At 43.6% G+C, this 12,918-nt stretch overlaps 1 protein-coding gene across 6 annotated transcripts in view; it reads right to left on the minus strand.

Moving 5' to 3' along the window:
• Positions 1–2,149: 2,149 nt before the first annotated feature.
• The window catches only part of RSRC1 (arginine and serine rich coiled-coil 1), a 611,612-nt gene continuing 600,843 nt past the window's right edge, over positions 2,150–12,918 (minus strand). For 5 of the 6 annotated variants that reach the window (XM_029616253.1, XM_029616251.1, XM_029616250.1 and 2 more), the window contains one exon: positions 2,150–3,186. In XM_029616253.1, coding sequence (XP_029472113.1) covers positions 3,094–3,186 — 93 coding nt within the window. In that variant the 3' untranslated portion in view covers positions 2,150–3,093. Of the gene's footprint in view, positions 3,187–11,950; positions 12,078–12,918 lie in introns of all 6 variants that reach the window. The other variant, XM_029616249.1, reaches the window with a different exon arrangement.

Genomic DNA, 12,918 nt, shown 5'->3' on the forward strand with positions numbered 1-12,918 from the left:
TTGGAGAGCATCAACCTGGTGCAGCAGGAAATGATCCTGTAGTAAGGACCTACTCTCCAGATGGTGCATTGTCCTCATGCACAGAGGATGTGTCTCCCAGGGCTACTGCCCAGGAGTGAAGGGTTAGGTCGGTGATTCGATTATTAGGAATGTAGACAGCTGGGTGGCTGGTGAGCGTGAGGATCGCCTGGCAACATGCCTAGCTGGTGCGAAGGTGGTGGACCTCATGTGTCACCTAGATAGGATTTTAGACAGTGCTGGAGAGGAGCCGGCTGTCGTGGTACATGTGGGCACCAATAACATAGGAAATGTGGGAGGGATGTTCTGGAAGCCAAATTTAAGCTCTTAGGTAGAAAGCTGAAATCCAGAACTTCCAGGGTAGCGTTTTCTGAAATGCTCCCTGTTCCACGCGTTGGTCGCCAGAGGCAGGCAGATCTACAGAGTCTTAATGTGTGGATGAGACAATGGTGCAAGGAAGAGGGATTCAGTTTTGTAAGGAACTGGGGAAACTTTTGGGGAAGGGGGGGACTCTTTTCCGAAGGGATGGACACCACCTTAATCGGGGTGGAACCAGGCTGCTGGCAATAACCTTTCAAAAGGAGATAGAGCAGCTTTTAAACTAAATCAAAGGGGAAAGCCGACAGTTGCTCAGCAGCGCATGGTTCGGAGGGAGGTATCTTCAAAAGATACTCATGAAGTATTAGAGTAAGGACATCCCAACAGAGAGGTTCCAATAATAAGAAAAGTAGTCCAAGTGTCTATAATTAAAATCTCACTTGAGCTAAAAGATTCCAATTTATCCCTAGCAACTGTAAAGCAGAATATTAATGCAAACAAAAAACACACTTTGAAATGTTTGTATGCTAATGCCAGAAGACTAAAGTAAGATGGGAGAATTAGAGTGTATAGCAGTGAATGATGACAGACTTAATTGGCATCTCAGAGACATGGTGCAAAGAGGATAACCAATGGGACAGTGCTATACTGGGGTACAAATTATATCACAATAACGGAGAGGCGCATCTTGGTAGCGGAGTGGCGCTTTATGACTGGGATGGCATAGAGTCCAACAGGATAAAGATCCTGCATGAAACTAAATGCACAATCAAATCTTTATGGGGAAAAATCCCTTGTGTATTGGGGAAAGAATATAGTGATAGGAGTATACTACTGTCTACCTGGCCAAGATGGTGAGAGGGACAGTGAAATGCTAAGAGAAATTAGGGAAGCTAACCAAATTGGTAGTGCAGTATTTATTTATTTATTCATTTTATTTAAGAGCTTTTATATACCGATGTTCATGTACTGGTACATATCACGTCGGTTTACATAGAACCCAAAGTTGGAAATTACATCGAACAAGAAATTTGAAAATTAAAAAATTAGTAATAATGGGAGATTTCAATTACCCCAATATTGACTGGGTAAGTGAAAGATCAGACACTCTAGACAGATAAAGTTCCTGGATGGAATAAATGACAGTTTTATGGAGCAATTGGTTCAAGAACTGATGAGAGAGGACACAATTTTAGATCTAATTCTCAGTGAAGCGCAGGATTTGGTGAGAGGTAACGGTGGTGGGGCCACTTGGCAATAGTAATCATAATATGATCAAATTTGAATTAATGACTGGAAGGGGGACAGTAAGTAAATCCACCGCTGTAGCACTAAACTTTCAAAAGGGAAACTTTGATAAAATGGGAAAAAGTAAAAAAAAAATTGAAAGGTGCAGCTATAAAGGTATATATACTGTGATGTCAGCTTTGCTCCATCTCCATCTGCTGGTAGAGGCGCATAAGCCACTTGTTCTGGATCCACCTGTCTAAATGCTAAGAAATTTTCATTTGTATTCACCTTTGCCCTCCCTCAACCAGCCCATTTACAAACCTCGTGTCCCATACCCATAGCAGATGTTGCTGGGTTATTTTATAGATGTTGGGTAATGCAGCATCACACCAACAGTAAATAGTGTGAGTCTTGAGTATGCAGCCTCTTAGGGTTGTTAAAACCATAGACATCTAAACTGGGAAATGGGGGGGGGGGGGGGGGGGGGAATCACTCTAGTCCTTGAGGACTGCAAAAAGGTCTGGATTGGCAGGATATCTACAAAGAATAGGCAAGAAACATTTTTGCATATGTTTTTTTCAACGAGCCAGGTTTATTTTCATATTTTGGTTACCCTGAAAATTAGACTTATGTGGCTTTTCGGAGTTGCTAATAAAGGTTTTTTAAGACCAAAAGTCAGAATCAATATTTTCAACTACAGTAACAGGAGACTTATCTGTTTATTTCCCTGAATTTCACAAATTCTACAATCAGATCAAAGTCTATAAAATTGCCAGACCATAAAAATTGTAAATAAGAACAAAACAGTTTGAATTCTACCTCAAGATGGTCCTTCTAAACATGGTTCAACTATTTTTTTGTGCAGAAAAACATTACATGAGCAGATTTATTTTCAAAAGGTCAAACAGAGCTAAAATTATCATTGTTACAGTCACAAGGATTTGAGATGGGGTTGCTTTGACTTAGTGTAGTGTAACAACAGGAGATAAGTAAGCCATGTGGGAATGATTTCTGAGTAACACCAATTCATCTGATGTGTCATAAAACACTGAGCAGCACACAGCATTAATGCTTCAGTTCATGGGTGTTATCTCTGTACTTTAATCCTATAAGATATTCTCCACACTCAAAATAATTCTCTAATATGAAAGATCCTACACTATTTTGTATTATTTGAAAGGTGTATAAGCAAATGTAATAGTCATACTAAGAGCATGATTTGGTATAGATTCTTCAGATAGATAGAAATTGAGTAAAAAACCTTTATTAGATTTGGCTTCACAGCTTTACAGTTTTAGCATCACTATCATATTTTCATGTAGTCTGTAACTGCTTAGTTTTACATACAAAAATTTAGAAATACGACACACCAGCAACTCAAACCATAAGAAATGAGATCAAGGACGAGATGCCATATTTGATGAACCTTTTATGGAGATCTTGTAATCTTTAATTTTTAGAATCAGTCCTACAGTCATATTTGTATACTGCATTTTCATCATCATTAATTTAGTCCGCTTTGGTTACTCAAGCCACAGGACTCCCCATCAGTCTTTCGTGACGAAGAGAAATTAATCTTCTAAACCATTTTTCTTCTGCCTCTGCCTTCTCTATAAATAGCTGTTGAAAAGATTAAAATAAATAAGTAACTAAGCATCCTTTTAACACTATGGTTCAAGAGTTTGCAACGGCAGACATGAAAGCACAAATATAAAAACACAGAACATTTTTTTCAATCACACTGTTCTGTACTAAACTAAAAACAGACTTTTCACTGATGTACACATATGCAAACTTTATACTTCTTCCATATTTATGAAAAATGAGGGCAGATAGTTGTAAACATATATTGCTAACTACTCACATATGTTCTGGTGATTTTTAATAAAGTACCAAAGAAAATATTTGAATCTAAATATTAAAAACAATTCAAAACCTCTGGGTTTTCTTGTACTAATGTCCGACAAACCTCATTTTCAACCAAAATTTGTATTTCTTAAGCCTTAGTAAAAATGGTTTTCAGCATGCCCCTTTGATTTGTTGTTACTGGTTTAATGAGTATTTCATACATTAAACAAACATTCATTAGCCTTGGAGTAAGTGATACAGAGCTAGATTTACTATGCTTTTTTCCCCATAGATACAGAATGGGAGAAAAGTCTCAGGAAATCAGGACCATATTGCATAATATTAATAATGACTCTTGCTTCCTGCCACCTCCCACACCATAATCACCCAAGTGGCTATAGATTATTCTGATAGTATGCAGAGCAGGTGATTAGGGTGTCGTTTAGAACAATGCCAGGGAGAACTGGACTATAATAGTCATATTTCACATTCTAATGTTGGAAATTTCAGTTGAGCAAAGATATTTCATAATTCTGATTTTCTTTCCTTTTCACTAGTAGAATGTAAATGTGCAACCCATTCCTCATAGATATAAAAATACATATGGCAGCCTAATAAGCAAAGATTTCTTTCCACAGTATACAGTTGAGTGAATATGAAAACTACTTGGCATGAGTAAACAGTAAGAGAAAATGGTTCATTAAAAAGTCATAATACAGCTACCAGGTCCAGATTTAGGCATATCAAATCTCCTGGCCTAACAGGTGCCTTCTCCCATTTATGTACCACGCCACTTCAAAGAGGCACCACTGTGGCACTCTAGCCAAAAAGCCCTCCCCTGCTGTGCAATCTCTGGAGGAGAAATCCCCGTGTCCAAACTCCTAGTGGGGTATCCTGCCCTTGCCCTACGGTGCTGCCTACGGGGGCCAAAATCTTAAATCTGGCCCTGACTGCTATTGACAGATGTGACTAGACACTAGAGAAGCTACTCCCCTGTGCCAGTGGCTTTGTGATATTTATGAACTATTGATATGGATATTCCAGCAGTAGTTTTAGGTGATTTTAATTTACATGTAAAACCACTTTCCTCTACTTGTGAGACTCTACTATCTACTATGTATGCTATTGGCTTTCGACTCACAAAGCTGGCCATACATTGGACCTTATCTTTGTTAACTCCTTTTTTAATGAGAGATCATCTCCTTTATGTGTATCTGTACCATGGTCAGATCACAGACTGATCCACACCTCACTATCATTTAATACGCCTTTTCATAATCAATCCACCGCAAAAACTGTATTTGACTTCCATAAACTGTTTAAAGTGGAAGATCTAATAGAGACTTTTCCCGATGTTCTTAAGAATTTAGATAGTACTGACTGATACAGCAATTTTATCCTGGGATTCAATCACCTCGGACCATGCAGGTGAACTATGTCCCATTATTAGAAATGAGGTAAAACTGCATTCTAAGAATAACGTGCTATAGTATATGTTACGAGCACGGCCTCGGCTGCTGTTACGAACCGAGGGCACGGTTGTTTCTGAAGCGGGTGTTGTGAGCTCTTGGGCCACGGCATGACTCAGGGAGGAGCCCCAAGTCACACCGTGGGAGGTGAGCTGGTGCGAGCATGGGTAACGAGGAGCAGGACAAGGCTGAAGTGGAGACAAGGATACAAGGTCTGACCCTCTACCGGACCTGCACACCCCAGGATGACCATCAACGCAATGTTGATCAATGAACAGTCCTCCGACCGTTCCAAGTTCTTTCGTACCTGCCGTTGGGTACGGAAAAAGGCGGCAGGCCGGACAGAGGACGAGGGCAGACGGAGTCCTTGGAACACATAAGACTTTGGACGAAGACTGAAGCGAGGACACTGTAGAGGAAGACTGAAGCGAGGGCACTGTAGACGATAGCTGAAGCAAGGACACTGTAGACGAAGGCTCAAGGCATGGGACCAAAGTGCTGGGTCGAGACTGCATGCAGCGTGCCCTACACAGTTCACCCGCGGGTCTGGTTGCGGACCACGCTGAGCTTGAAGCAGACTCTAGGAGAGATAATGATTATAGCGTTACGTGTGTACATGTGCGCTTCCATATAAAACTGCGCGCACATGTACACACGTAACAGCCGATACACGCGCATGTTATAAAATGGCTGCATCTCTGGGTGCAAGCCGGCACACGTGCGTATGTGTGCACCCGCGCAGCAGTTTGAAAGTTGCCATCATACTCTTGAAATGAGCGTGGCCAGTGGAGCAAGGCATGTATATTAAAAAGAACTGGTCCAAGAACTAAGCTCTGAGGAACATGAAATAACATTGGCATAGTCAGCCTGATTTCAAGCTCCCTTGAATATAATAATGGTTGTTTAAATATGAGCCAAACCACTGCAGAACCATTCCCTCATAACTTGAGATCATATAAACACTAAAGTATGATATGGTCATTACTGGAGTCAAATGTTAGACTTAAGTCAAAGGAAATGATCAAAGCATTCTTTCCCAGGTCAGCCTTAGCTCTAACTTTAATTACCTGATCTGGTCCTGGTATAGCTTTGCTGGTATATTCAGAGGCGCAGCTGCGCTATTGAAATACCCAGCTATAACCAGATAATTTAGCCAGGACTGCTCTTTGGCAGTCTATCTATGTTAGCCGGACATATGTGAAAATAATGTGTGCCCCGCCCTATCAGAACTAGCTGGATAACCTTTTAGCCAGATAAACAGTTAAGCGGCTATCTTGTGACAGGTCAGCATGGCCAGATTTTCAGATTGGATAAGCCTGAAAGCCAGACCATTGGCACTGAATATTAGCCTCTGCAGGGAATCAGTGACTTTGGTGGATTTGTTTAAATATTAAGTTGTTGCGTATTATTTAACGTTGAACCTATTAGACGTACCTACTGTCAAACTGGCAAAACATGAATTAACTAGAAAAAGGGCTTTTTCAGTAGCAGGCCCTGTTTTATGGAATTCACTCCCAGATTTCCTCCACCTTACTCCTTCTACACAACAGTTTAAAAAAATCACTAAAAACCTACTTATTTCAGAAAGCCTATAGTTTATTCTCTAACCCATAAAATTAACATTCACTTATCTCTCACAATGTCACTATCTACTTTCAAACAGACAATACCCATAAGAAATAATATTATACATTCAATCCAATTTTACTGTTTAAAGTCGTAGAACATGAATGTTTATTGTGCTATTATTTTAAGGTTAGTTTTAATTTGTTTTATTTTAAAGTTTATTCATTATGTATGTTTGGTTGTAAACCGTTTTGATTAATTCTTTTGAATTGTAAAGGCGGTATATAAACATTTTTAAATAAATAAATAAATAAACAATGGAAGCTGATACCGGAACATGATGAAGATATTGATGAGGCCTGCACCGGGGCGCACCCTACACAGTCCACCCACGGGACTGGTCGCGGACCATGCTGGTGCAGAGCAGGTTCGAACAGAGTCTTGACATGGATGAACACGAAATGCAATAGGCTCCGAAGACCGGGACAAGACTCAAGCACAGGATTCACGATTCTCAAGGGTTAAAACTTAGGACTGAAGCAGAAGTCTTCCGGAGGGTTGCACTGCGGAGATGAAGATGGCCTTTGTACCTTGAGGCGCCCTACACAGCCCGCCCGTGGGCTGGTCGCTGACCACGACAATGGCACGCCAGGAAAGTGGACATCAAGGAACCAAGACATGGAGGCAGAGGCGAAGACAAAGGCATCAGGAAGGACATCGGACATCAGGAAGTATGAACGAAGAACATCAGGAACATGAAGACAACTGAAGACACGGACGAAGGACATCAGGAACCTGAAGATGAAGCAGTCAAAGCAGAAGACCACGGAGGATCTGTACCGGTCACGAAGCACAGACAACTGTGGAACCCGATCCGAAGGCCAGGAATGACTGAAGACAAGGCCCTTATATAGGGCTGAAGCAGAAAACTGGGTGGAGCTGGATTCCGGTGGGGCCAGGAGCACTTCCTGCTACTGGCCCTTTAAATACACAGAAGAGGCGCCGGCGCCTAAGGAAGGCTGGAGCAGAGAGGAGCAGCACCACGGACATCGACGCCCTGCAGCGCAGACACGAAGGAGCAGGCAGGCTTCGGGGCGGCGACCAGGCCTCGAGTTGATGTCGGAGCAGCAGCAGCTTTCCCCTGCCACTTGAAGAAGAGGCTGACTCATGGCTCCCTGCCGCAAGAGGAGCTGGCTTGTGCGGCCTCTAGGCCGCATGAAGATGGCGGCGGCGGCGGCCCTGCCGCGGAGGTCCTGGCATCGGCAGCAGTGGCACTGGCAGGGCCGCGAATACAGAGGCAGGGCCCGGCAGTGCGGCGGACCAGGCCGCATGAGCTTCGGCGGCTTCCCAGCCACGTGAGGGGTCCCTGTGGCGTCGGAGGCAAGCAGCAGCGTGGCGATTCAGGCAGGTAGGTGGAGAGGCCTGCTCGCGGAGAGTAGCTCCGCGGGCAGGAATCATAACAGCATACCTCCGATTTGAAGGATCTTAAAAGGGTACTTAGATGTAAAGAGAGAGCCTGGCGAAAAAACTCTACCCCTATTATGCTTGGGGCCTATAGGGCGGTACTCAGTAAATACAGAATCAATATTTTGAAGGCGAAGCGTGATTTTTATGCTAGGATGATCCATGATTCTCAATTTAATCCAAAGGTATTATTTTCTTATGTTTTGGATCTAACTAAAATGAATCAGCCAATTGTCTTTCATGATAGCTCGGTTATAAAAGGCAATGAATTTGCACATTTGTTTAGGGACAAAGTTTCAAAGTTAATTGATAACATCCCTTTGGTAACTATGCAGAAGATTACTCTGCCTATGATCCCCAACAAGTCCTGGTCTACTTTTGAGAATGTATTATCCTCTGAAATAGAGATTTTAATTAGAAAGATGAATCCTGTGGCTCATTCACGACACTATTCCCATTAAATCATTAAAATTAGTATCCAATATCATTGCTAGATTAATCGCTGATATTATAAATTTAACTTTGGACCAAGGAAACTTTCCTGATAATTTGAAATGTTCTATGATTAGACCACTTCTTAAGAAACCTAATGCCGATGCGTCTAATCAATACCTATAAACGAAGCTTGACCGACGTGCCGCAAATGCGCAGTAGAGACCAGCTCTACCGCGCATGTGCGGGCGAGCACGTCGGTCTGACGCTAAGAAAAAAAATGGCAGCGTCCAGTGGCAGCAGCGGGCGGCGGCGGTAGCGAGCGGCGGTGGTGGCGGTAGCGGACGGCGGTAGCGACGGCGGTGGCGGTAGCGGGCGGCGGGTAGCGGCCAGTACCGAGGGAGGGAGAAGAGAGAGAGAGGGAGGGACGGACTGAGTGGGAGGGAGGGACGGAGAGAGAGAGTGAGAGGGAGGGACTGAGAGGGAGGGACTGAGTGGGAGGGAGGGATTGAGTGAGGGGGAGGGACTGGGAGGGGGAGGGAGTGGGACTGAGTGAGAGGGAGAGGGGGGACTGAGTGAGAGGGAGTGAGTGGGACTGAGGGAGGGAGTGGGACTGAGGGAGAGTGAGTGGGACTGAGTGAGTGAGAGGGAGAGAGGGGGGAGGGAGTGACTGAGTGGGAGGGACTGAGTGGGAGGGAGGGATTGAGTGAGGGGGAGGGACTGGGGGAGGGGGAGGGACTGAGTGGGAGGGAGGGATTGAGTGAGGGGGAGGGACTGGGGGGAGGGAGGGATTGAGTGAGGGGGAGGGACTGAGTGAGAGGGAGGGACTGAGTGGGAGGGAGGGATTGAGTGAGGGGGAGGGACTGAGTGAGAGGGAGGGGGAACTGAGTGAGAGGGAGGGAGTGGGACTGAGGGAGAGAGAGGGAGGGGGAGAGAGAGGGAGGGAGTGGGACAGTGAGTGAGAGGGAGGGAGAGGGGGGGAGTGAGTGAGACTGAGTGGGAGGGAGGGACTGAGTGAGAGGAGAGGGAGGGTGGGGAGGAGTGGGTGAGGGAGGGGGTGGTGAAGAGTGAGGGGAGAGAGAATGAGGGGGAGGTGAGAGACAGAGGGATGTAGCCCGTTTTAACGGGCTTAACGGCTTGTCTTAACAATAAACAACTCTCTGAATATCTGGATAATAATAATATTTTATACCCTGCACAAAATAAGCCTGATACTTCACTTTCAATGCATATACAGCAAAGTTCTCTGATTCAACGGCAGGGGAGAAGAAAAACTGATACTTCACACATCCAGCAGAGCTCTCTGCTTCAACGGCAGGGGAGAAGAAAAGAGGGTTCGCACTCACAAAGCGGGGAGTAGCTGGCTTGTTACGGCGGTTACTACCCCAAACCAAATGTGCCTGATACTTCACTTTCGATGCACATCCAGCATGGCTCTCTGCTTCAACGGCATGGGAGAAGACTTATACGTCACGCATATCCAGCACAGCTCCCTGCTTCAAGGCAGGGGAGAAGAAAAACAACCAATAAGGGCTAATAACATAGTCTGGGTAAAACAAATAAGCATGGGTGCAGCTTGCTTATTGCGGCGGCTACTACCCCTAACGAATCAAGCTAGATATTTCACTTGGATGCAGCTCCATCACTGCTCTCTACATTAAAGGTGGGGGTGGAAGGGAAATAGAACCAAGAGCTAAGAGAAACAGATAAGTATGAGAGAAAATATGTGTGAAGCTTGCTGGGCAGACTAGATGGGCCATTTGGTCTTCTTCTGCCGTCATTTCTATGTTTCTATGTTTCTATATATGTTTCATACATTTTTTAGTATCGAGACTCTACTCCTTACAGATACAGTCCTTAGAGCAGAGCTTTCCAAACTGTGTGTCGCCTGGTCCACATAGCAGCAGGGCCAGCGGAAGCAGGAAACTACAGCAGGAAGATCGGCGGGGCCGTGGTGGAGCTTACCTCACCACGGCCTGAAGAAAAGGGTCACGTTCACTCCTCCTCCTTCCTGCCTGTGCAGCCCTGGAAGAAAAACGTTGCCGGAACTGCGTGGGCAGGAAGGAGGAGGAGCATCTGCCATGTACAGAAGAAGAGCAGCGTTAATGGGCCGCCGCATATCCCACGTTGCGGTGGTCAGAGAAGAGGAGGAAACCCAGTAGCAGGGCCACTGCAGATCCCATGTCGCGGTGGTCTGAGAAGCGGAGGAAACCCGGTAGCAGGGCTGCTGCGGATTCCACGCGCAGCAGCTCGAGAAGAGGAGGAAACTCGTTAGCAGGGTCGCTGTGAGAATGAGAACCTGATTGTGTGTTTGAGGGAAGAAGACAGATGGAGAGAAAAGAAATAGAAAAAAAAAAAGACCTTGTAAAAGGAGTTGGCAAAAAAACAAGAAAGGGAAGATGGAAAAAAAAGCCTGTGACCAACCGATTAGAAAACTAAGATCAGACAGCAAAGGTAAAAAAAAATATTTTTTAGTGATTGGCATATGTTATCTTTGGGAATGTGCAAGAGTAGCACTCTCTCTATGTCGATCTCGCAATATACGAGATTGGCATGGAGGAAGTGGAAGCCCGCAAATATTTAATACCGCGGGGCCTGCACAGAGGAGGCAGCAGAGCGGGCTTCAGTGCCAGGAGCAGCAATCAGCATCTTCCCAAATATCCACATGGCAGCAGTGACAGCAGTAGCAGAGGAATGAGAGAGGCTCTGAGGTTGCTGGCAAAAGAAAGAGAGGGGGATCTGCCTTCAGTGTGTGCAAGTGTATGAATAGGAGTCTGCCTGGGGGTGTATATGTGTGAATGTATGGGTGCCTGCCTCAGGCTGTATCTGTGTATGAGAACGAATGGGTGTCTTTCTGGGGTCTATCTGTGTGAGAATAGGTGCCTGTCTGTGTGTGTGAGAATACCTTGGTGCCTCCCTGCCTGGTGGTCTCTGTGTGTGTGTGAGAACGAATGTGTGCATGCCTGGGGGGGTGGGGAGGGAGCGGTGTGAGAATGAATGGGAGCTGCCTGGGGGTCAGTGTGGGTGTAACATTATGTAATCCGCAAAAATGTATGTATATATTTAAGGAAACATACCGTATTTGGAAATTCCTGTAGCACATAGTGGAACTTATGCAATATGGATATTTGAAATTGGTGTTTAAATAAAATCTAATATACAATTATTGTTTGGCATTATAATTTGCCGAGTCCCTCTGTTTCAGTAGTATTGGTACTTAAGTAACAGAGGTAATGCACAAATGTATATGACCTGTCTAAAAAGTGTGTCACCAACATGAAAAGTTTGGAAAGCTCTGCCTTAGAGGGTTTGGCTGTGGACAACCTTATCTTTTATTTATGTTGGACATTTTGGCGGCTTTTGACACAATTAATCACTAGATATTGATCCACAGACTAATCAAAATTGGCATTTCAGATATAACCTTGCGCTGGTTTGAATCTTATTTGAAGAATAGATTTTACAAAGTGAAGATTGGAATATTCGAATCTGAACCAGTTTCACTCTCTGCTGGTGTACCTCAAGGGTCCTCTCTATCCGCAACACTTTATAACATCTATACGTTGCCTTTATGTAAATTGCTCTCAGGTTTAGGATTAACTTACTACATATACGTTATGCAGATGTCGTCCAAATTGTGCTTCAAATTTCTGGTTCTCTTGACAATTCTCTAAAATTATGGGAAATATACTTTTCTTCTATCCAATAGTTACTAGCCCATATGAACTTGTCCTTAAACCAACAAAAAACAGAAATGTTGCTTATTTGCAATAAGTTTCATCATAAGAGGACACTGGATATTAACAATATGCAGCCTAGGTACGCTATAATTAATGAAGGGGTTATTTTAGATAGTGAACTCAATTTAAAGAGGTTCATTAACAAGCTGATTAAAGATGTTTTTTTTAAGCTTCAAGTCTTAGAGAAAGTAAACCCATACTTATACCCCAAGGATTTTAGAACAGTTTTACAAGCTTTGATCATCTCAAAAGTGGACTATTGTAATGCTCTTTTGTTGGGGCTTCCATTAGCTACAATCAGGACCCTCCAACCATTCCAAAATGCAGCTGCGAATGTTTTAACCAGCACTAAGAAATATGATTATATTACACCCATTTTAAAAGACTTGCATTGGCTATCGATCACTTATAGAATCCAATTTAAAGTTTTATCTTTGATCTACAAATCGTTATTTAATGATAATGTTGAATGGTTCAGTGCAGCACTTCATTTTCATACACCCCAATGGAATCTGCATTCTGCTAACATAGATTTACTTTCAATACCATCTACTACATTAGCACATTTAAACAGTGTGAGAGAGAGAGCCCTGTCTTTGGCAGGACCTAAATTATGGAACTCCCTACCATCTGATTTAAGGCTTGAGTGTAATTTTCAGACATTTAAGAAGAGGTTATTTCGGCAGGTATTTACTGAGCACACATGAAATCTTGGTTATTCCCTTGGCCATATTTCTGTTTCAGTCTAATTTAATGTTTTCCTTTTTATTACCTTTTAATTTGATTAATTTTATTGTTCTATTTTATTGATGTGTATTTTATGTATTATGTGA

This window comes from Rhinatrema bivittatum, chromosome 9 (genome assembly GCF_901001135.1).
Source record: "Rhinatrema bivittatum chromosome 9, aRhiBiv1.1, whole genome shotgun sequence".
NCBI classification, from domain to species: Eukaryota; Metazoa; Chordata; class Amphibia; order Gymnophiona; family Rhinatrematidae; genus Rhinatrema; species Rhinatrema bivittatum.